We start from the raw sequence: 25,279 nt of genomic DNA on the forward strand, positions 1-25,279 counted from the left end.
TACTTCACCCCACCTGATCGGCTTCACCCCATCTTGCGGTACTCACATACGTACATACGAGTACTATTTGTTTTCGTATACACTCCGGGCACAAAGGTTATGAACATGCAGTTAAACATTAAAAAAAAAAATAATTTAGTAGGTACTTGAAGTTTTATGATTATTTAATAGTAAAATATAAAACATCTGTATAATAGTGCATTAAATATTTCATAATACGTCGTCATTGAATTACAAGAAAAAAACAGTTAATTATTTACATTTTTTATTTAGCACGATAAATTGTATTTGTTGATGAGACGTTATAAATTGATTAGAAAGTGTTTATGCTAACATGTTTATGCAAATCAAAAATCGTCATTACCATATTATTTAAATATTTTTTCGGCCCGTAATGTACATTTAGTGGGTGGCCGTAACATTAGGACCAGTAGTACAGTTTTTTCTAATCTTATAATTTGGATATTTTTCAAACAAATATTATGGTAACGACAGTGCAATTAAAAGCTTACTATCACAAATTATTGTTTAGTATAAATAAAACTAAAAATCAAAACATTTCACAAATCTTAAGGTAGATACTTATAATCAATCGACGTGTAAATTGTCGACTGATTTGGGATTATTAAAAAAAAAAGAAATGCGAAAGGGTTCGCTGCACAAGAAGAATTGTAATGCGTAATTTCTCTAGACTCAAACTCCACCATTAACGTGAAGTGGTTACTCACGTTTTTTTGTTTTCCTCTTCTCCATCTTTACTCGGCACGAAAAGCGAACAGCCACTTTCAAAGGTTCACCCTTCCGACTGTTGTTTCCTTTAGTCAAGCCCGTTATTTGATCCCTTCCAACCAACCTGCACTCCGGGCGGTCCAGTGCCCTAGCCCTATTTACTCCTTATATTATTGTCATGAACATTCTCAAACTCTTTTATGCAATTAATGTTTAGAGTCATTACTCTTTAAATGCTGTGATTTGTTTAGCTTTCATAAACGTTATTGTGTGTGAAAGATAACTATTAAAATTAACTTCATTCATCATTGATGAGTATAACTTAAAAAGTTAAGAAAATAAGTTATTCTAATAGAATTATGTAATATTTTTGTTAGTTTATAAAAAAACGTATTATTCTCTCAATGATTTTATTCCTGTCATTTGTCTATCAGAACTGTGTAGAGATTATTAATATAAACCTATTGACAAGTAGTATAGGCATCGCACGAGTTTTTGAGGTTATATGCACTGAGCGAGCGTAATAATTATGAAATTTTCACATGTAGCAAACGCTTTGTGAATATACATAATTAGAAAACAACACACCTAAAAAAAGTTTCATTGGGTGTGTTGCAAATTCTGAAAATCTACAGTGTTTAGCACCACTTGTCCCATACACCATCATAAGCATATTACAAAGAAAACATAAAGTTATGTATGTAATAAGTTTAGAAATAAGCTCAACTCTCCCATTCCATCTCAATCCTTTAACAACAACCCAGTCCCTTTAATAAAGTTCACCAGGGTTGTCATTGGGTATGTGGCTATGTCTTCTGGTTCCACTGTATGTCTCCCCAGGTATCTGAGCCTAGTTCCCACCAGGGCAGGACATTGGCACCATAGGTGAATTGGAGTCTCTTCATCCTTTTTACATTTCCTGCATCTATTGGTGTTTTCTACTCCCAATATCTGGATGTGTCTCCTGAGATGGCAGTGTCCCGTTAGTAGTCCTACCAGTTCCCTCGGCGAGTTTCTGTCCATGAACAGTGTCTTGAATTTTAATTTTTTTTAAATCTTCCTCTACAGCATTTTGGTCAACAAGGGCCATTTCGCGTAGTAGCGGACCGGACTGTGTAGTTTATTATGTCCGTCACTGACAATTGGATTTAGAAAACGTTGGTGGTTTTCCTGCAGTGTGCGTCAGCATTTCAGCTATAAGCCTACTTTTGACAGTAAGATTAGGAAATTGGGCGCGCTCGTGTTACAAACCGTGTTCAAATGTTGAGCGACTATTTCCTGGTGTTGAAGGGATCAATTACGCTAATTCCTCGGATCAGCTACCATTAAAATACCGATAGAACAGGGACAGTATTCCTACCTGATGCCTGTGCTATAAAGATTGCAATATTTTTCTCAAGATATCTATCAAATGAAAGTCGCGTTTCTGCACCGAGTCCAAAGGTTTTTTCAAGTATTTTAAACTTCAGACCAGAGGTAGCTGCCAAATTCAACAGTGAGCCCCATTTGCGATTTGTACAGAGTAGGCAATTGTGTACTGTTAAAGTATATGCGGGCCCTGCATAGAACACCCGGCTTCTGAGAGGCTAACTTGACTGGATTCGATGGAGCCTCCGTGCCTGAGCTGGTCACTTAAAGTTACATCAAGCTTATCAATGTGAGGCATGTTGGGATGTTTACTTCCATTGAAGGAGACTAAATTATCATATCTGCATCCTGTATTCTGTAAGTGGAAAGGATAATGGAGTTAAGTCAATTAATTGGCATTGATTATAATGAATTTATTTATTTACATTATTTACGCCCCAATGAGCTTTTACATTATTATTTAAACTTCCGATTTTATGTCCGGGTTAAATCTTCCCCATATAAAAAACTAAACCCTTCCCCACACTTTTTCACAAATGATCAAAATAATATAAGTAAAATAAATACAAAACAATACAAGAACAACACGTCAACTCACCAGAGATCAAATGGGAAAATAATTCACCGACTCCAGATATTTTCATATCATAGGGTTCGGCTCGGTAGAACTTATAGCAGCCTATAAATCCTACTGATCCCTCAACATAAATACTTAAAAAGTATAATAAAATTATTATTAAGATACATTTTTACTATCGAAATATCACTAATGATATAGGTACTGTGCCATAAATCAAGAAAAGGTAAATTTAGAGAATATTATTATATGTAAGTAAAGTAGCGATGAAAAATAATTGCAAGAATTTATAACACATACAATTTATATTATATGGTCTATACAGTTGTGTTGAGAAATAATTGTGAAATACATATTGAGCACAGGCAAACAAATATGTCTGAGATGGCGAAGCTGGAGATGACAGTTTAAATATAATAAATAGGAAAAATGGTCCCCAGAAACACAGAGGCTGGCATATCATTCAGATACGATTGATAATTGATTTTAAAATAAACTTTTCGTTTCTTTGGGTCAATAACCCAATTATTGTAACGCACCTTTGAGAGGTGACTCTTCAAGATAGCCGTGCACCAGAAAATATAATATAGACAGAATACGTTGTGTTCCGTACAATTAATTTATTTTCTTGGCTTCAGACCGATCCAGAAGCCGTCGCGTGCGACCATAACTAAGGAGTCGATCTTTATCTGAAGCGGATCTTGGGTACGTGGGATCTTCACGAAGTTGAAATTGTGGAGGAGATGGTAAATCACCGCCTTGATTTCCATGAGGGCGAAGCGTGAACCTGGAATACATTGATAAAAATATCAGTAAGAATTGTAGTGAATCTGGATTAACATCTGGATCTGAATCTGTATCTGGACATGGATCTGAATCTAGATACGGATATAGATTTGAATCTAAATTTGGATCTGGATCTGGTAGTATACTAGATGTGGATCTGGATCTACAATAGGATAATGATCTGGATCTGAATCTGGAACAGGATATAGAACAGGATATGGATCTGGATCTGGGTGTAGATGTGGATTTGGATCTCTATCAGGACATGAGTCTGGAGATGCGTCTGGAAATGGGTCCCGATCAGGATCTGAATCTGGATCTGAATTTGGAACTGGATCTGGATGTGGATCTGGATATGGATCTGGATCAGGATAAGGATCTGATATGGAACTGAATATGGATCTTGATCCGAACATAAATCTGGATCTGGATATGGGTCTGGTTTTGAATCTGGATCTGGATATAGAACTGGATCTGATGAATTGATCAACCTACCGATGCAGTTTCTGGGACCGACTCCGAATGGCATGTAAGAGAACGGTTTGATGTCTCCCCTGTTCTCATCGGAGAATCTCTCCGGATTGAAGGTTTCCGGGTCCTTGTAGTATTGACGGTCGTTGTGGATTGCGTAGACTGGGAACATAATAGCCTCACCAATTCTGAGCTAGAAATAGAACAAACGTTATTTACAATTTAAATCTACTAGGAAAAGTTGGCGATTGCTATTAACGTAATCGTGTTTTGGTCAAAGGTCCATACTTTTCGGCGAGGAAACTAATTTGAAGCTTGACTGCTAATCAACATTTGAAAACGAAGCCTAATCGAATACGAAATCAATTAAAGTCGCTTAAGATGGGACGATTATTTTTTAATTTATAATTTTTAATGATTATTTTATTTTTAATCCAGCTTGACTGGTTGGATGGTTCGAACCCAGGGTTTGAAATGGTAACTATAAACACATTCACGATGGCTCGAATTGTCAATCTGTGATTGAATAACTTGTCGAGATTGAAGAACTAAGTGATTGCTAAAAAGTGTGGAATGACGCCTTTGAAAAAACACTGTCGATTAATATTTGTATATATATTACCAAGATATTTTATTTTTATTTGTTCATCCACGCTTTCAAGGCTTTTACATGTAGGTATATATTACGTATTATAGGTAAGTTGTTCAAAGGAGTGTAACAATAAGTGTGTAGTACACAACACAATAAACTATGGAAGAAAAATATAAATAGGTACCATACTTAGACATTCAAATTAAAAGACTTGCCTTAACATGTACTCTGCATCATAATTTTGACTCCAAGAGGGTTCGAGAATGCTTTGAATGACATCGGTCGTACATTTACCACCGAAGAAAATTTTTCTAGTTTAACTATGTAATTCTGTATTGATGGGAAACTATTAGACTGGTTCGCTAGTTATCTAACTGATTTCTATTAGTAAAAATCAATTTGTTTCTTTCCAACAAATTTATAGCTACAAGTGGTGTGCCACAAGGGTCTCATTTAGACCCAATTTTGTTTTTTACTGTTTATAAACGATATTGTTAATATATTTGATAAAGATATAAATGTATTACTTTTTGCAGACGTTTTAAAAATATTTGACAAAATTAACCGCTGAAACTTGCAACAAGAGGACACTCTAAAATAACCAGACCATGCGCAGAAAGGTAAAATTCGCTAAAATAAGGCAAAGGTTTGCAGCAATGTCCATTGTGCTTTTCTGTGCAGAACCTGCATGTTTGTCCTTCAATGAATCGCTTGGAGTAGCAACGATAAAGTTGAATGCGGTGGGTAAATTGTAATATATTTGTAGAAGTGTCTAACTAAATAGAATAAAAAAATAAAAACTTTGAAAACAAGCCCTAAATTTTGTTTACCCGATTTGGGATAGTTAGATTTTTACGCAGAATTTTTTTACAGAAATTTTTTTTTTTTTTTTTTTTTTTTCTTAGGTTTGTCAACAGTGATTCATATCAAAGCTCTCGAAATTCAATTACACTAATTAAACTTGGTTGATACTATCACTAATTACAGACAAACACAACATTGATGAACACAAAACTATACGTAAAGAATAATGTACATGTATGCACCTACATGCATACATGTATACACAAATACATCCACTTACATATACATTTCATAACAGCAACAGTAATTATTTTATAGATCAACACGATAGGTAGCTTTAAGTCTTGTTTACGTTTGATTTGAAGGTGGCCAGTGATGACATTGACAAATCAATGGGATGACTTTTATATGTCTCGTTAAAATAACGGCACATTCTTGGTAAAGGTGAGTCATACCCCAGCTTAGTTTTATATTTTTTAATATGTAACGGAATATAATGTATTAGTCGGGAACCAATTCTAGGAACGTTGAACATAATTTGATAGAGTAAAAAAGGGCAGTTTATTAGAGCATTAATAATTTTGAAAAGGAAATTTAAATCAATATTTAGTCTTCTCTGTTCAAGGGTGCGTACATTGTAGAAATTTAGTCTATCGGTGTAATGAGGAAGTGATCGAGCTCGCTTATCACAATACGCTAGGTGGTACATAAAATGTTTTTGAACCCGCTCTATTCGCTGAATATGAACTTTGTAGGTTGGACTCCATATAGAACTTGCGTACTCCAACACGTTGCGGGTGAAGGAATTGTATAGCGTTATTTTTGCTTTGGGATTCTGAAAATTTTTACTATTTCGTTTGATAAATCCTAGCATTTTTAGGGATCTAGAAATAATGCTGTCGATATGAGGTGTGAAAGTTAGGTTTTTATCAAATATTACGCCTAGGTCCCGAATGGTTGTGACTTCCTGGAGTTTAGTACCGTCGATAAAATATTGAGTTGAGATTGAGTTGCGTTTACGTGTAAAAGTTATGTGGACACATTTTAAAGAATTCAGAAACATTCTATTGTCAGTGCACCATTTAGAAACTCTGTTGATATCATTTTGAAGGAGTATTGAATCAAGTAATGTGTGGATAATTTTAAAAATCTTACAATCATCGGCGAACAATAAAATTTTAGAATCCAAAATAAGAAATAAGAACAAGTAATTCGTTTTGGTTTTTTAGATGATCGAATGATGATATTACAATGCGAGTTGGCTGAATACTGTCAGATTCAAATCACTGAATGTGGGACGGTTACGTCGGCTCCCGTACTCCGCGCAAGTTGGTTTGTTTTGCTTTTCCTTGATTGACTTGTCGATTAATTTGAATGTCTATGGTACCGAATATCATAGACAGTTGTAGAAAGCAGTTTAATAAGTGTATAATATAACAAGACCACAATGGAGCAAGTAGGTAATATGTAAGTAGTTGCAGCACAATGTGCAGTAAGTTTGTTTTCTATCGTACATATCTTCTACATATATATAAATTAATGTTTCTTTGTTTGACCCCTATAGACTCTTTATATAGAAAATTTCAAAGTTTGTTCTTATTAGTGTCAGGAGTGTTTAGAGAGTGACTTGACGGTAGAAGCAGTCGGGCACGCCTGAGGAAGACTTAAAGCGTTATCTCTGCACCGGAACGAGATACGGAATAGAATGAAAGTAGATACAACGTAGTAACAATGAAGCATATAATAGTAAACGGTAGGAAGAGTCGTGGTCGCCCGATGAAGACTTAACTAATTATCTCTGCACTGCAATGAGATACGGAGTCAATCGAATGTCGGGGACGCTCGAGGAAGACACGGCACGATCAGGTGAAACGACAATTTATAAATAGTCAACTTTTTCAATTCTTTCGAAAAATATTACTTCCACCTTAAAACTACGCCCAGTTTTCAGGTACTGTTATATTAGAGTAAAGTGCTTGAAATAGTTGGAGTAAAGGGAGCGAGTAGACAGGAAAGATTGAACATAATCATTTGCCCATCCCAGAAGCCACTATCTCAAATCTCTGACTCCCAGCGGCCATTTCATAGACTCTTGTAATCTTAATTGATACAACGATAAAAGGTGCACATGAAACGAAATTTGAAAGATATGATCAGGTACAATACAAGAGTTTTACCTGATAGGTTTGAGTGCTATTCTTGTTCGGTGGTGGGAGGGTGTATGGTTTTACGCACATCCTGTCTGATAACACTGAAGGCGGCCAGAGACGGAGGGTTTCTGAAAAAATAAAAGATAAATATGAAGAAGAAAGGAAAATGGAAAAATAAAGAACGTATCTAAAAACTAAAAATTGTTTTTGACAGGTGATGAAATACGTTTTCATATTTTATTATCAAAAATAAAACATTAAATTTTTTGACCGTAAAAAAGTTTGGATATTATTTTTTATATTATATTATACGTTTTTTTGTCTAAACACCGAACTACAATTACTGATAACGAAAAACACATGCGTGTTATTAGAAAAATGTTTAATAAACATTTTTTTGCCTATTTTTTTTTGTATCATATATAAATAATTAGTAAAAGGTTTCATAATTTTTTCTCAAATTATGGTGGTTTCTGTATTCAATGTTATGAAATCTTCATTTTGACGGCAAAAGATTCTATAAAAAAGTGCAGCAAATGGTTTTGGTCATTTTTTGGTCAAAGGCACATTTTTTTTTTCCTTCAAAAAAATGTACCTTGGCGATATTTCCTGCACTGATGGATAATCCACGTGCTACCATTTTGGTGATTATGTAAGATCAGTTTTTGTAGAAAATTCTAGCCCGTGCTCCAACCCCATAAACTCTGAAAATAATGATGACTCTAATTTAAATATACACATTATTAACTTCAATCAATCACATGTACTTAATTATTTTAAAAAAATGATCCGAATAAAGGTGAGGGATTTGTTTAATTCTATCCATATTTTATGTAAAATGTCGGAACCAATCTCTCTGCTTGATATTCAAAATGTCATTTGAGGAAGGCAACTTCCCTGATGTTTGGAAACCAGCACTCAATACACCTATCCACAAAAGCAGGGACAAAAATAATATTACCAATTACAGGCCCATCTCTAAACTCCCGATTGTCAGCAAGGTCATGGAAAACATAGTTCTTGATCAACTTTGTCCAGCAGTACAAACAATCATATTAAAAAATCAACACTGCTTTTTCAGAAAACGGTCGGTCGAGAAAAACCTGTTGAAATACAAAGATTTTATATTAAATTCTATGGGTAGTAATAGTCAATTAGGCTCTATCTCTACAGATTTTTGTAAAACCTTTGATAAAATTAATATCGAACTGCTTATGAAGAAGTTGTTAAGAATCGGGATTAATGGGGACCTTCTATGATGGATCTAGTCGTATGTCACAAGCAGTTAGAGCTAAGAATTTCTTTTCACTTCGGAATTCGACAAGGATCACATCTCGGACTTTTATTGTTTATTTCATATATCAATGAAAAAGGCACATATTTAAAAACTCAAAAGTCCAAATTTTTGCAGGTGACACTAACATTTACAAAAACTTGTTTGCACTGCTTAGAATTGCAAGAGGATATATTAGTAGGCTTCTTCAACAATTAACTTTCTTTATCCTGGAAAAAATGTAACACAATATCTTTCACGAAAAGAATTAGCCGTCTAATATTCCCGTACAAAATCTGAAAAAACAACTTTTAAGGAAGATCGTCTGATCTCTCCAACAGGACTCTATCGACTTGCACCGTAGTGGAAGAAATGGATTCATGCGTCAATCATGGATATTCTGACCCTAATACCTGTTTTATTCCCTGAATTTCCTGTCATTCTTCTTTTATAAATACTCTCCAGACAGAATCCTCAAAGAACACATAGGCCACAATGAAAATTATTTTCCTACAGGAGATAATTTAAATAATGTATCTACGGTTAGTGGAGAATTTTTGAAAATTCAAATTTATTTTCTTGTTCCTGCATTTTTCTACTTTTACTTTTGAAAGGCATTTGTAAATCTGCTAGTAAAACGAACAGATTAGGATGTATGCTTTTATCTTCTACTCTTAAATTTCTGATTGCATCTTCAGTGAAAAAGAATACGAACCGCCAGTGCCAGATAAAACTCACGACTGACCTGACACAACCATGTCCAAGTACTTCATCCCCTGCAGGTCGTTGTAGTTGAGTTTGCCATTGCTATTGATGACCACTTCGTCAATTTCCTCCTGCAGTCTCTGCTGGATGTGGGGATGGACCGTCAGCTCATGTGCCAAGAAGGAGAGGAGAGTTGCCGAGGTGTCAAAGCCAGCGAGGAAGAACAGCACGGCTTGGGCGGTCAGTTCGTCGTCAGTCCACTCTGGAAGTGATCATTGTAAAATTAGTATTAGATGATTCACCCAATTACAGTATAACCATTCTCTTACTGACATTCTTAACATCTGGGAAGATAATTATATAAAAAAGCCTAAAAGCTATAGAGGAATTAAATCAACTATTTACATCAACTATTTAAAAAAAAATAAACAGCATTCCTCTTGTCATGTTATGATATGCTGGGACAATTGTTCTGCTTTGTGGTATCTTGAACTAGTAGTGAAAATGACTGCGGCTGAAGTTTACAGCCATTAACGTACAAGCCATAGCATTCCAAGAGGGTTTTCAATAGAGTTATAAATTATATTGAAAAGAAGTATTTCAAGATTTGCATTTTGTCTGGTTTCTATACGAAATACATTTGCTGCTTCAAGTAAGTCTATATAGTACATCAACTGAGGATAAGTCCATGCATATACAAACTTTGTCTTGCGATATTTTATATTTAAGACAGTCGTACACCCATGATTTACGCGACTAACTTCTCTTCACACAATGCTAGCGAGCCGCAGCTGCATAATGCATGATTTAAGCGCCTGAAATTGATGGCGCCTTCAAGTGGTTTTAAAAAAGTCGCTATACAAATTAAAATCAAAAATAAATTTACTTATTTCACGTAGGTATTATCAAAGAAAACTATACTAAAATTTTGCACCGGCGCAAGTTAATGGTTTCTAAATGAAAACATTTAATATTGATGGAGATTTCAATGAGAACGAAGAGTTTTTTTTTAAATGGTTAATTTCCAGAGAAGAAATGTTACTATATTAAAACATATTATAATTGTATTTTTTTATTGTGTGTGTTTCTGGCAAATGGAAGCAGTCTGTTAAAAAAATGAAATAGAAATAAATAGCACATATGTTTAAGTTTCTTTTTCTTACGTGTTATATTATCTGATAAGAAAAGGTGAGAGACAATTTTTTACAGATACATACAGCGAATAAAGAAAGAATTAAACAAATAATTAATTAAATCATCTTGATTTTACTGTATTGCCGAAACTGTTTTCAATCCTAATTTAAATTAAGATAATGGTAACAGTAGTTTTAAAATGACCCGGGTCTGTAAGATACTACCAGGCATGCGAAGGGTTGACAAAGACGTGGAAAATCATAGTGCTTATGAACCACGAAAATCAAATAATCTTTTGATTTACTCTGCGAAATGAGTTACTTACTCCTCTTAACTGTTTCCTTTCCTACTGCAGATTCCTCAACAGTGGCAAATCCAGCTTCCTTTACGTCTTCCTGGTTTGAATCTTCGTGCTTCAGCCGTCCCTTCTTGGCATCCATGAGGATCTGAATCATATCATTTCTGACAATGTTGTTCTTTTCCCTTTCTGCCATCGTTTCAGCCACCAAATTTCTGAAGAAACTTGCTATGTTATCGTCAAGAAGAGAGAGTTTGAATAGCTGAAAAAATCAGGAATAAGCATTAAAGAGAATCGCTGCGCTGTTTAAAACTATACCCACTTATAAATTAATTATTAATAATTTCATAGGAAGTCACATGCCAAAAAAATTATGTTCTTGGTGTGTCTTATATCGTCACGAATATAGGTAATTTATACATAAAAATCGCTTGAAAACTCGACTTCAACAGCAAAAACTTTATTTTGTGAAAAAATTTATAATAAACAAAAAAGTTAATGAAAGGAAACTGTTACAGATAATCTATGCCATAATACTGTATTCAAGCGAAACGATATAAAAATCTTTGTCAAAAGATTTTTTTGGGATTTATAATGAAAACCGATTCGTAGTAAAGATTAAACGAAAATGTTCTTTTCATAGTCGTACACTTTCAAAGGTTAAATATGGTCTTCTGAACATTTTACAAATTGTGACTGTAAATACCACACTCCACACTCTCGAAAACAGTTTTATCGACAATAATTGTAGCCGATGCTTTAAACAATGTAGGTACTTAAATAAATTGGGATTCTAGATCAAAATCACCCTAATTGAAAAAAATAATATTTTTACCTTCATAAATTTAGGGAACGAAACATGCAAGAAGAACTTGATTATCTTCCATCCTGAGAAGTCTGTGATTTGTTTGCCCATCTGGTAGAACTTGTTGTCCCTATCCTTGAGCGAGTCCACTTTCACGCCGAAGGCTGTGGTAGCGATGATGTCATTAGTATACCGGGTAAAAGCATCCTTCATCTCTACTTCGACTAGACCCATTTCTGAAATTTAAATCAACCATTTGAAGTTTTTTGCTGGACTGAATCGTGCAAAATGTAATATGATATATGTAGTGACCTATCGATGTTTCGGCCAAATTTTTTTTTTAAATTATGGCTCAGCCAAAACCTGTGTTTGTGATGTATCAGATCACATAATCTCAATGTAAACAATATCGTTTACTCGGGCGCGTAATCCATGGCATGCATATATTGCATATGTTCTTGAACAGCGGTTGCCAAACAGTCACTTGCGAGCTACTATTTCAGTAGCTCGCATAGGATATTTTGATGCTGGAAAAATAAATAAATCGCGGAAGCTACAAAAGAGAAAATCATGTATAGATTCTTTTAAGCTTGCGAAAACTGTTTGAACAGCGGTTTAGTGACTTTATAAAAGTTGAACTGCTTGAAAAATTTTTTTCAGCTGCTTTTATTAATTTTGACATTGAAAAATAATCCAGCTGTATTGTTGAAAATTTTCAAGAATATCATACCGTTATCAGAAATGGAATTGATACAATTTGAATATGATTTATCGCTTATAAGTATTGCCTTAACTGTAGAATGTGTATGGCCTTTCGTCTCATCCGACAAATATCCACATTAAGTTCGAATTGCACTCAAAATAAATTGTATTGTTCTACGTACTTATGATAATCAATGTTTTCTTCTGTGAAGATTGTTAAAAGTAAATATCGAAGCAGACTCACAGATGTCCATCTTGATAATTGTATTCGGATGGTGGTGACAATTTACTCACCGAGAATTGAAAACGTCAGAGGAAAGTAAATACCATTCTTTTCACAAGGGGAAGTCTTATGTCCTAATTTATTTGAAGTAATATAATAATATTATGTTTGGTGTTATATCTGCCATACTTTGCAGATTTAAGTGTTGGGAACTCTTTGTTAAAAAGTAAAAGGTTCTTCTTATAATTGTGTTTATTTACTTTACAAATCATAGGTCTGGATTTAGTTACACTGGTCATTACCCGAGGGTTGGTAATTCTCTGGTTCGAGAAGCTTGTTCCCTGTCAATCTCATCTCACAAGTAATTGTTACACTCTAGCGACATCTGTCGGACTCTGGAGTAAGCTTTATGACTAGCGCCATCTATCGCTTAAATACTCAACATTAATTTTAATAGCGCTATTTTTCTTAAATATCTTCTGATAAAAAAGAGTAACCGTTCGATTGAGCCGTAGAAATACGAATAAGGCTCATCAAAAAGAGCTAGCTCAATTGTGCGACTCATTCGTGAACGACTCATCACTATTTGGCACGATCAACAACTTACGCCTGCATACAGCTGAACCTGTTACAAATTAAAAATTGGGACATGATGATGGCATTTGATTAAAATTGACCATGGGACATGCGGCGGCATTGAATCAACAATGTAATTTAATGTAATACGATGAGGTCAACTTGCGGATAAGTTATTTTTAAATTGAACAAAATTTCCTATTTTAGCCTTAGTTCAAACAATATCCCACACTCAATGCATGCATACCACAATTGTTTTAGAAAAATCGTGCATTATCACTGATTAATCGTATCATGGTATTCCGCGCCAGTATTGTCCGTTCTATCATGTATTTTCCTGAATAGTCCGTGGCGTTTACAGCGGATGTAAATGTTGAACACGGAGTACACATTACAAAAGGAGTACCTATAAACAATTGATTATTTTTTCCCGTATTGATGAGACACTGATTAATTAGGATTAAATATTTCCTGTCTTTAAATACAGGGCCTCATTACAATATCTGCTTGACATCATTAATGGTAAAATTATAGACATATTTGTAATCTACCCTTTACCCATTCCTGTTTATCATTTACTTTTACATATTTAGCCAATAATTTTTGTAATTATTATATTTTGTTGTTATTACCATGTATTAAAACATCCACGTATTGTACATCAGTATGTTTTATGAACTTAAGGCGACATAAGACTAACGAATAACGGGGGTTTGCTCAACGCTCACATTTGAATTATTTTTGATGAACGTATTACTAAAATCTCAAATGTTTCTAGAGGAATTCTAATGTATGCAAGTTATTTAAATTTAATATTAATAAAAATAGGAATTTATCGTTATATATTTTATCTAAAACGGTTTGAAAATTTTATAAAACTTTTTTTAACTATAAAAGCAGTAAGCACCAGATTTTATTTTTTTAGGCGATGAATTAGTAACTTCCCGAGAGATCCCTTTAGAAACATTTGAGATTTTAGTAATACGTTCATCAGAAATAATTAGTTAAAATAAACCCCACGGAAAGATCGATTTTATGGGCCTGCTAGGGCAAAGCCAACCGTAGGTCCATCCATTACGTTGAGCTGCGTGCCAATTATTGTTTTAACACGAGTTCATCACTTATGTCTTATGTCGTTAAGATTGCCGTTTAATTTTAGAAATTTGATGGGGCAAGTTCAACCGCAGGTCTGTCCAATACACAGGGCATCGCATTTGTATGCACGATTGCTTCACTTACGTCGTTAAGATTCTGGCTTAATTTTAGGGTATTGTCTCATCTTAAACAAAATAGAAAGCCGAAATATAATATGTATTTACCAAGGTAGATTGGGATCGAAGATTTCACCGAGATCGTGAATTAAACTCATCCAGAAATGGTTGAAATAGAATCATGTCAAAAAACACAGGGTGAAGAAGATGGTTACAAAAACGATGATGTTAAAAACCTGGTGTCTACTTTGGTTTTCTGGCTTCTTCATCTCTTCCAGATAGAAGTCGGAAATGGATTGTCCACATTCCGTCACGAAGTCGAACATTCCTCTCATCTTTGCGCTGGTGAAGGCTGGACTCATTGTGGCCCTCATGTCTCGCCACTTTTGACCTGAAAATGGAAAATAAAAAAAGTGTCACCTTTCAAGGAAAACTTTCATCTTTCCTTTGACGGCCTTCAAACGGTAAGGCTCTCACCTAAATTCGCACCTTTCCTCTGCCCCAACTCCTTCTCCTCCCTACTACCTTCATCATCACAACACACCCTGATTGGGGATGCCATAGTCTCACTAGTTCCAGACGGTTGGGATCAGTTAAGACTTGTGTGCGGTATTCACATTAAAAAAAGCCCAACGCAGGGAAAGATTTGTCGTGACCTGTGTTTTGGGAAACCAAAAAAAATTATATTTACAACATGTTATCGACTTAAGCCTTAGACACATTCTGTTATATTATGCGCGTATAATTTGGGCTTGGCATATAAGTATTATATGTTGGGGTGACACACTACGCTATACTCTTACTCAGGAGGTCAGATCAATTAGTGGACTGCCGCGGAATATCATTTCTTTGTATGGGATCTGTCACTTTGACAGATGACAGCCACGTAATTACGGTGCCCACTAAATTGTTCGCACTGAACTGAACTCACTTTTTCATATAAGTGAAACAACACAAAACTGCGCTATATAAATGCTATAATGCTATGGGGCTTAGGGTCGACAAATCTTTTCTTGTGTTGGGCATCTTTTAGTAAATTAGTGCGGCATCAAGAAATCAACAAGTGATTTTGAGTTTCTTGCAATTTGCGATTTTTTGTATTAATGGAAGTCACTAGAAAAGGCTTCGAGATAAAGATAAAGTAGCCCAAAACGTACTACCTTAAATAATTATTAAACCTTGTCAAAAAAAATTTTTTTGGGCATTCAACACAAGGTAGAAGATATCATTGCAAGTCAATAAAAATATTAGTTTATTTCATATAGTAGAGGGTTAATGATTAATTATACAGGAATTTAGAAATTCTAAAAACGAAAACATAAAAAAGTACGTACGAAATTGCTTTTATTTTTATTACCAATGCCTTTATTGATTTCTGAAAAGTTGTCAGAACATTGTTTTATTTTTGGACTCAATAAGTTTTATATAGTTTTTTTTGGACTAAAAAAATATTTGCGAATCTCATGAAAACGTTGCAGTACATGAGAATTATTGGCGTAATACATACAGGAGACCAAGAGCATATTGATAAAGAAGACGAGGACGATGAACACACCTTTGAGAGTTAAGAGAACGTTCCCAAAAAGAGGGTCGCTCGTCTCGTCGACAATTCCCATATGGTCAGTGAAGTGGTCGAAGTCTTTGATAGCAATACGCTTCACGAGGTCAAGGTCCTTGATCATTATCTGTGGAACCAGAAATTGACGGATTCCCGTGTAACTGAAATTTAAATAGGATTAATTATTTTTAATGCAACATTACAAGGACTGATCATTTCAAACTCATTTGTACCTAGATTACATGAAGTTAGTAATAAATACGCAGATGTGGCGGATCTATTTAACTTCACGGAAGGTACAAGAAAGCTATAATATCATATCATTCGAACACTTTATTTTAATTACACTCAACCGGTTTCAGAAGTAACCTTCCTTCGTCAGGAGAATGTTAAAACTAGTATAGTTAACAAAACTGAAGTTTTTAAATATTCCTGATGAAGGAAGGATAATTCTGAAACCGGTTGAGTGTCATTAAAATAAAATTGCCAAAAACAGATGTATGTTTTTATTTTGTAAATTATGACGAGCCACAAAGTTAACGCCGTTTAAATATTAATTTAACATTTAGTCTGCTTATACTTGTATATTATATTCTGTATGTACTTGTATGTTACTTTTATGCCTTGTTATTAATGTTATATTTTCTGTGGTCTCTTTACGTTAAGTTGATTGCTATTTAATAAAAACATATTTAAGGTATTTTTTAGGCTTGGATACTGTGACATGCAATTATTGTTTATGGTATATTTATACAGTTTTTTATTTAAGGCTGCTTGCATCATTTTACAGTCGTCCAGCAGCATTGGCACAGTTGTGCTTTCATATAATTTGTATGAAAATTCCCAGGGTATGTACTACTCGAGAAGTGGAAAAAACGTAGGACTTGAAAAAGCAGTATGGTTTGCATGCAACCCATTTGCGCTAAACATTCAGAATCAAGGACAGCATGTATTACTTTTTTTTTTCCTTGACTAGTTTCCTTACAAAATGTATGAAGGCACAATTGTACCTTGCCCGCCTGTTAAGGGTATAAAAAACAACTCAAACCCTCATCTCGGGTTGGATAAGTTTTTAAAATTTTTAATATTGCTTATATAATTTGACTAAAAAGTACATATGGAACGAAATGTAAGGTTTTATAAAAAAAAATTACGAAAATCTAAAATCGCAAAAACTCCAATTGTGCCCATCCCGCTGCATAGGTTAAACCCTTGCGTTAAACCCTTTTTTGAAAAATCCTAGAAACACGATTAATGAATTTACAGTAGGTACCTGTAATATCCTTTTAATAATGTAATAACATTTTTTTAATTTAATTTTATTTATTTTTTTATTATTTAAAAATAAACTCTTTTTATAAACCCAATAACAATATTATTGAATATATATAAAAAAGTAATAACATTTTATGTACCACCTACCGTTTTGTGATAAGCGAGCTCGATCACTTCCTCACTACACCGATAGACTAAATTTCTACAATGTACACACCCTTGAACAGAGAAGACTAAATATTGATTTAAATTTTCTTTTCAAAATTGTTAATGCTTTATTAAACTGCCCTTTTCTACTCCATCAAATCATGTTCAACGTTCCTAGAATTGGTACCCGACTTATACATTATATTCCGTTACATATTAAAAAGTATCAAACTAAGATGGGGAATGTGCCGTAATTTTAACGAGGCATATAAAAGTCATTCCATTGATTTGTCAATGTCATCATTGGCCACCTTCAAATCAAGTGTTAACAAGACTTAAAGCTCCCTATCGTGTTGTTCTAAAAACTAATTACTGTTATTTAATGTATATGTAAGTGTATGTATGTGTGTATATTTGTATGCATGTAGGTGCATTCATGTACAATATTCTTTACTTACAGTGTTCTTGTTGTAATGTACTGTGAAGCATATTATTCATTATGTCATCAATGTTGTGTTTGTCTGTAATTAGTGATAGTATCAACCATGTTAAATGTAATTTTATTTGCGAGATCTTTGATATGAATCACTGTTGACAAACCTAAGAAAAAAAAATCCTATTAGTATAGGAGCTTCAGTAGGTGGCACTAGATTAGTCTACTAGTTTTCCTGTCCTGTCTGGCTTTTAGCTGTTAAGTATTGTAGAGATCGAGTGCACGATAAATAAGGTGGGAACCTCCAGGACGGGCTCGCTTGTTAATTCCGGAGCCAATTGACAATCTATTACTTTAAAGTTCTTTGTTGAGCCAGAGATTTATTTAATAAGAGACTTTGTGAGAAAACCAGGAGATACAACAGTACCCATCTAGGCACAATATTTTCTGGCAAAGAGAGTACACACGGATCTGTGAGTGTTAAAATATATCATCTTACCTCTCCTCTGGGCTGAATTTGTACATTCTGACTATCCAGTCCTTGATGTGTTCTTTCTTCCGGATGATGCTTACCATGTGACCAACGAAGGGTAAGTAAGTTGGGAGGCTCTTGACTCCCCGCGAGCTGAAGTGGGTTTCTTCCCATCTGGAGTACAGGTAGAGGACACTCAATAGGCCGATTACAACCAGAAGGAAAACGAACAACATTTTCTGAAAGCCAATTGATGAACTTTTACTAAAAGGTGGGACACCGAAGAAGTGATACTTAAAAGTCATTCTTAAAAAAAATTGGAATGACTGACACAGACCGAATATTCCATATGTTTGACGTACTAAATAAAACACACATTTTAAATACATTTTTGACCAATAAACCAAATTACTACAATTATAAATTAACATTAATAGAATAGGTAGACGAGTTTACATACAAAACATAAAAGCTTTGTTGAAGTACAAGCTTTGGACAAAAGCACCACTAATACGAGGCAATAAAAGCATTCCACATTCTTACACTCGATACTAAAAAAAATCAGGGAAACAGAAAACATTTCGCAAACAATATTGAGATATTGATTAAAGAATAAAAAGGAAAATATTTATATTTTTTACAACTTATATTATACACAACCATACAAACAATTACGTACATACTGACTATTTTTTAATTACAGACTTCATTATTTTATTCAATACTATTTTTTTATTGTAAAACTCAGTACGGGAAAGCATCCATTACCAAATCGCTGCCTTAGTTCTTGTATGTTCAATAGACCATTTAGCAAATTTTTCCGGGTAACGTTTTTTTTGTTTTTACAGGCAAATTCTAAAAAATCCTCGATATTGGTCATTTCGTTTAATACATGTGTGTAACAGGAAATTATTAAAGATCATTTTTCGAAGATTGAAGCTATAATAAGCCCATATTATGACTTTAAAGGTGGACGTTGAACATGGCTTGAAAATGATGAATGATTATTTTGGATATTGAACATATCGTCTGGACATTGAACAATTTGGCTCCCATAAGTTTGAGGTATTTTTTGTTCAATTAGCCAATTAGTGGTAAATTGTATATACAGGATGATTTTCAGATTTCAAATACTTTACTTTTATCTTAGTTAGTAGTTGACTTAAAGTATTACTTTAAAATATACAAACAGAGTCCTTGAGTTGATTTTTCACAAAAACTGCTCTATTTAATCATCCAATATTTTGGAAGTTTGAAAACAATGCACAAGTACAAAGGTACCTACCGCTAATATACTACTATCGGTTGTCGGTGCATGCGTGATGTGAAATATTCTTACATCGTACGTATTACGGCCTCCGTGGTCTAGGGGTACTCTTGACTAGAAATCCGGAGGTCGCGGATTCAAATCCCGGCGTGCGCAAGTAAATTTTATTTGACCCATTTATGTTATTTTCACAAATTATTCATTTAAAATAACATATAGTCTATTTGCGGCATGTTTCAGAGAGGAAGATATGGTGTAAAGACCACCATAAGAATTGAAATGGCTTTTGCCGTGTTTGGTGATCAGATCTGAATAGATACTCACATACCATCTCTCTTCTCATTCATCCTCCTTTCTCTCTTTCTCCTCTCCATCTCCTTTCCCTCCACACTACCTTCAGCCTCACAATATACCAATATACCCCAATTGGGGATTCCATAGTCTCACTGGCTCCAGATGGTTGGGAGCAGTTGAGACTGTGTACGGTATTCCATAAAAAAAATTCCAAGTGATGCGTAAAACTATTGAAGTTCAATTTTCAGTTGAAAATTTGTATTTTTTTATTGTTTTGTTACCTAAATTTGATAAATGTAATTTTAAAAGTTTACTTACTTTAGAAAGATTTTTTTTTCTTTCGGAAAGTCTTATTTGCCGTGAGCTTATTATTTATGTTGATTATCGTGAGTAAAATATTATTTTTTTAAATACTTTCAGCTCTAATCCTAAAATTATAATATCCCGCGATTTGGGTTATGGGTGTGCGCTATTTAACATTACATTTATTGTTGTTAGTCGTTTGCCTAGTTGGTTTTATTGTAGTTCCTACATAAGAATATGTTTATTGTTTTTTATGTGACTAAAAAAAAAAATCATAAACTTTTAATTGAATGAATTCAAAATTGAAATATTTGGACTTCGTTTTCATCAGCGATCTCAGCAGTGATAACGGACTAAATATGTGTCGTAGATGTCTTTCAATCAGACTATGAGGAAAGTCGACTTTTTGCACATTTCCATGTCCTGGCTCTTTTGTTGTATTTCTTGAATAAAAATAAGTTTTAATGCACTAATATAATTTATTATTACTCATTTTATGTAAAAGTCCTAAGTTTGTAAATAAATAATAAATTAAGCATCCTGTATATTTGCCTAGCAAATTTAAGAAGTACATGTAAACTATGGTGAAAAAGCCTATAAATGACATAATTTTAAGACTTACCTACATTTCTATTTGAGCTACTGTTCTAAGGTTTATTGATTCTGGAGTCTGTGAAGTCATTTTTTAGTTCAATAACAGTATAATAAAACGCAATTGAACGTATTTTTAGTGGAACAATTTCGTTGTTAGAAAACAACTAAAAATCAACATGGCCGCACATTTTAACTAGCCGGCTCCTGATTGGTTGACAGTGGAGATTGAACATTCAAGACCTCAACGTTCGGCGGGATGTTGAACAAATATCTATGAACTTTAAAAAAAAATTATATTCATAACTTTGAGTGTTTGAATGTTCAATGTCCAGGAGATTGAACAAATAAGAACTGAAACATTATCCCGTGAGTGGATATTGGCACTCGAAAACTGCTTAAAATGTCACTTAAAAACCAAAAAATATGGTTTTTTGAGCTTCATTAATGCGCAATAGGCTAATGAACATATTGGCATTCATAACTCAGTTTTGCAAAAAAAGGCCTATTGAACATACAAGAACTAGGACAGCGAAATAGTGTTTTATAATAAACAATGCCAATGTACCGACAGTATAAAAATAGATTCATGATATTGGAGCAATTTTTCATTATGATTTACTGCATTTCATTATGAAGCTAATGAAGCACTGTCACGTAATTTTCATTGCGATTTGCTACATTTCATTATGAAGCTGAAAGAGGCACTGTCACACAATTTTCATTATGATTTGCTGCATTTCAATATGAAGCTGAATGAAGCATTGTCAAGCAATTTTCAGTATAATTTGCTGCATTTCATCATAAAACTGAATGAAGCAGTATCACACAATTTTAAGTAAATTTTCTACATTTCACTATGAAGCTGAATGAAGCACTGTCACAAAAATTTCATTATGATTTGCAACATTTCACTATGAAGCTGAATGAAGAACTGCCACGCAATTTTCATTATAATTTTCTAAATTTCATTATGAAACTGAATGAAGCACTGTCACACAATTTTCAGTATAATTTTCTACATTTCACTATAAAGCTGAATAAAGCAATGTCACAAAAATTTCATTATGATTTGCAACATTTCACTATGAAGCTGATTGAAGCACTGCCACACAATTTTCATTATAATTTTCCACATTTCATTATGAAACTGAATGAAGCACTGTCACACAATTTTCAGTATAATTATCTACATTTCACTATGAAGCCGAATAAAGCACTGTCACAAAATTTTTATTATGATTTGCAACATTTCACTCTGAAGCTGAATGAAGCACTGCCACGCAATTTTCTGCATTTCATTATGAAATTGAATGAAGCACTGCCACGCAATTTTCATTATAATTTTCTGCATTTCATAATGAAGCCGAATGAAGCACATTTAATTAGGAAATGGCAGGCACACAGTCGTATCAAAATGCACTTTTTATCTTAGGTATTACGCTTGTTAAAATATATAGACTTGAAAATGCTCAAAATATAATTAATTCATTCACCATTTAAAATATAGTAATTTATTTTTGGGATATTATGCCATGTTGCGTTTTTGAGTGTAATGATTACACATCTGCCCTGATGATGAACATTGTGAAACGTTGGCTAAATAAGGTGGTAGAGCAACACAACGTGATACCCCACAAATAAATCACTATAAGGCAATATCGGGATTTATTTTTGGGTTACTGTGCCGTGTTACGCTCTCTCTCTATTTAGCTAACGTTTCGGAGAGCGTTACAGTGTCATCATCAAAACATCGTACATAAAAAGAAAGCGCAACATGGCATAATAACTAAAAAATAAATGATGCCTTTGGCCGTGAAAATCTACAATTAATAATGTGAACGGTGCCTTATTTCACTATTTATATTGGTTTGAAAATTTGTGAACGACGCTCAAGTACCAAAAAACTACACTATTTTTTCAATGTTTAATTTTCTTTTGAATGATGCCAATACAAGGTTAGATAAAAATCACGTTACCATAGGTCAGTTATCGCAAAAGAAACATCTTCTACAGCTGTTAAATTAATACTGATATAAAAAATGTCATAACAAAAAAATATCTGGGCTTACACTCGCTCTACTGCTCTATGAAACGTCTCTCCACAAGAAACATAGCACAAAATTGACGTCCAGTACTTACTCATCAAAAGGATAATACAATCTACCGTAGAGTGGCGTGAAGTAAAATTAGAATCATTTAAAAAAGTATGTAAATTATAAATAAAATAATACATATATTTATATCAATTTTTTATATTCCTTACGGGTAAATTATTTTCCTGTTTTCAGTCTTTTTGGTATACAACAAACATGTACAATGTACATACTTTCTTTATATTTGAAACTTTGCTTTATTTACAATATCTGGTGTTATTATTTGGATTTGATGTTAATCATAGTATTAGAATTTGATTTTTATTATTTTTTGTATGTAGTTATGCTATTATCCATGTATTATGTTACACTTTATAACATTATTATAACATTCTAGGCCTTAATAGAATTTATTTTATATTATTTACTATCTATTATCATAAACACCTCATACCTAGATTTATATCAGGTCTTAAACAAACCTAGTATTTATTCAACTATTACTACACTAGATATTTCTTTTAATTTTGTATTGTTTAACTGCACTTATATTAACAACTGTATCACTTGCAACATTATTTTTGTGTTGACATTACTTGTTCTGTTATCACTCTATTGTAAAAGCCATTTTTTGCATTTAAATAAATAAATAAATTGTCAATTTTCTCTGTAAAATCCCGATAGGGCGTAAGTGAATAATAAATAATTAAATAAATAAATATTCCCCATTAAATAGCTCCGTCGTTCTCTACTGATCACTCCCATTGGCGAAAAAAGCCATTTTTTTTTTTTTTATGTACGAATAAAGGTGGCATATGTAAATCTTACACAGTACAAAGCTGGCACCGAAAACAGTGGCGGCTCGTGACTTTTCAGTGTGATAGAGTATAATTAGATGTGACAATGAAACAAAAGAAGCCAGTATAAGACAACGGGTGAGACAGGGATGCTCTCTGTCACCTGTTCTTTTTAATGCTTATATACAGAGTGCGATTGATGACTTGAGAGAGAGAATGAGTAACAGAAAAGTGTAAAGATACACGGGCAAAAGGTGGATATGATAAAGTTTGCTGACGATATTGTTTTGGTTGCTGAAAGCGAAGAAGAACTGCAAGAGGCCTTAACAACCATGCAAAGCATTCTTCAAAACAACTACAACATGAAGATAAATAAAGGCAAAACAAAGCTGCTGACTGTAGGCCGAACGCAACATCAGATGAGAGTAGAGATGTCAGGAGTTCGACTAAAGAACACCGAGGAGTTTGTCTACCTCGGGAGCAAAATAACATGGGACGGTCGGTCTAAGAGCGAGGTCGACAGCCGTATACATCAGGCTAGGCTTGCATTCAATAAAAGGTCGAAAATAATAGAATCGAATAATATAGACCTAAAACTGAGAATACTCCTCATCAAGACCTATGTATGGAGTATCTTGATGTACGGCTGCGAAACAAGGTGCCTATCCGAAAGAGATAAACGGAGACCAGAGGTTTTGAGATGTGGTCCTATAGAAGACTGTTAGGAATTTCCTGGAGGGACCATATTACAAATGAGGAGGTTCTCCAAAGAATCGAAGGAGGAAGGCACCTGCTCAGGACCTTGTCCGAAAGGCGTGCAAGATGGATCGGCCATGTTATACGACAAGAAGGCCTCTTGCATGTCATAATGGAGGGTATGACCGATGGGACCAACTCTAGGGGACGCCCACGCCGAGAGTACCTGGAGGACCTGCTGGTGGACGTGCGCTGCTCATCATATGCAGAAGTCAAAAGAGCCGCACAAGACAGGAAAGAATGGAAGAGAAGATTAGATGAAATTGCTGCAAACCAATCCCAGGATTGAAACCAGAGAGAGAGAGAGAGAGAGAGAGAGAGTGCTATGTTTGAAAAATTCGACATTAATGATGTTGTTGTAGCTGAAAATGATATTAATTTTTTTTGGAAAATTTAATTTTTTGTATGAAGATTTTCAGGTTAATTTCAGTTTGGCCGTACGCCTCACGGATTTTCTGAAAATCTTCACACAAAAACTTAAATTTTCGAAAAAAAAATAATATCATTTTCAGCTACAACAACATCATTAATGTCGAATTTTTCAAACATAGCACTCTCTCTCTCTCTCTCTCTCTGGTTTCAAGCCTGGGATTGGTTTGCAATTCCCAAAGATGACATAGGCCCAAATTATTATTTTCCTATCGTTGCATGTTACTCACATACTAGCTAAATGAATGTACCTTGTTCTACCGATATTTCAATGGAAGATGTTGCGAGGAACTAGCGATATTGATCCCTTCGGCAAAGGTGCACAGTCGGGAAACACACGCCCAACATATGTACATGTTTGACGTTTGTTACATGAGAACGGATCGCTTCCACGACTCGTTCTTGAGTTCAACAGCTTGGCTGTGGAACGATTTGCTTCCTCCCTCCTATATTATGG

At 34.1% G+C, this 25,279-nt stretch overlaps 1 protein-coding gene across 2 annotated transcripts; it reads right to left on the reverse strand.

The window, feature by feature from the left end:
• Nucleotides 1-1,214: 1,214 nt before the first annotated feature.
• On the reverse strand, nucleotides 1,215-22,864 carry LOC149410496 (cytochrome P450 9e2-like). Of its 2 annotated transcripts, none has more exons than XM_089647962.1 (10): nucleotides 22,817-22,864; nucleotides 18,317-18,528; nucleotides 15,960-16,123; nucleotides 14,652-14,795; nucleotides 11,723-11,928; nucleotides 10,915-11,149; nucleotides 9,496-9,717; nucleotides 7,505-7,605; nucleotides 3,956-4,124; nucleotides 1,215-3,461 (listed from the first exon to the last, which is right to left on the reverse strand). In XM_089647962.1, exons 2-10 carry the CDS (start codon nucleotides 18,523-18,525, stop codon nucleotides 3,295-3,297), a joined length of 1,617 nt encoding a protein of 538 aa, XP_089504088.1. In that variant the 5' UTR covers nucleotides 18,526-18,528; nucleotides 22,817-22,864; the 3' UTR covers nucleotides 1,215-3,294. The 2 variants fall into 2 exon arrangements, with proteins under 2 accessions (XP_089504088.1, XP_089504087.1); XM_089647961.1 differs by having other exon boundaries at nucleotides 22,724-22,823.
• Nucleotides 22,865-25,279: the final 2,415 nt, after the last annotated feature.

This window comes from Hesperophylax consimilis, chromosome 27 (genome assembly GCF_061612785.1).
Source record: "Hesperophylax consimilis isolate HC1 chromosome 27, BYU_Hcon_1.0, whole genome shotgun sequence".
NCBI classification, from domain to species: domain Eukaryota; kingdom Metazoa; phylum Arthropoda; class Insecta; order Trichoptera; family Limnephilidae; genus Hesperophylax; species Hesperophylax consimilis.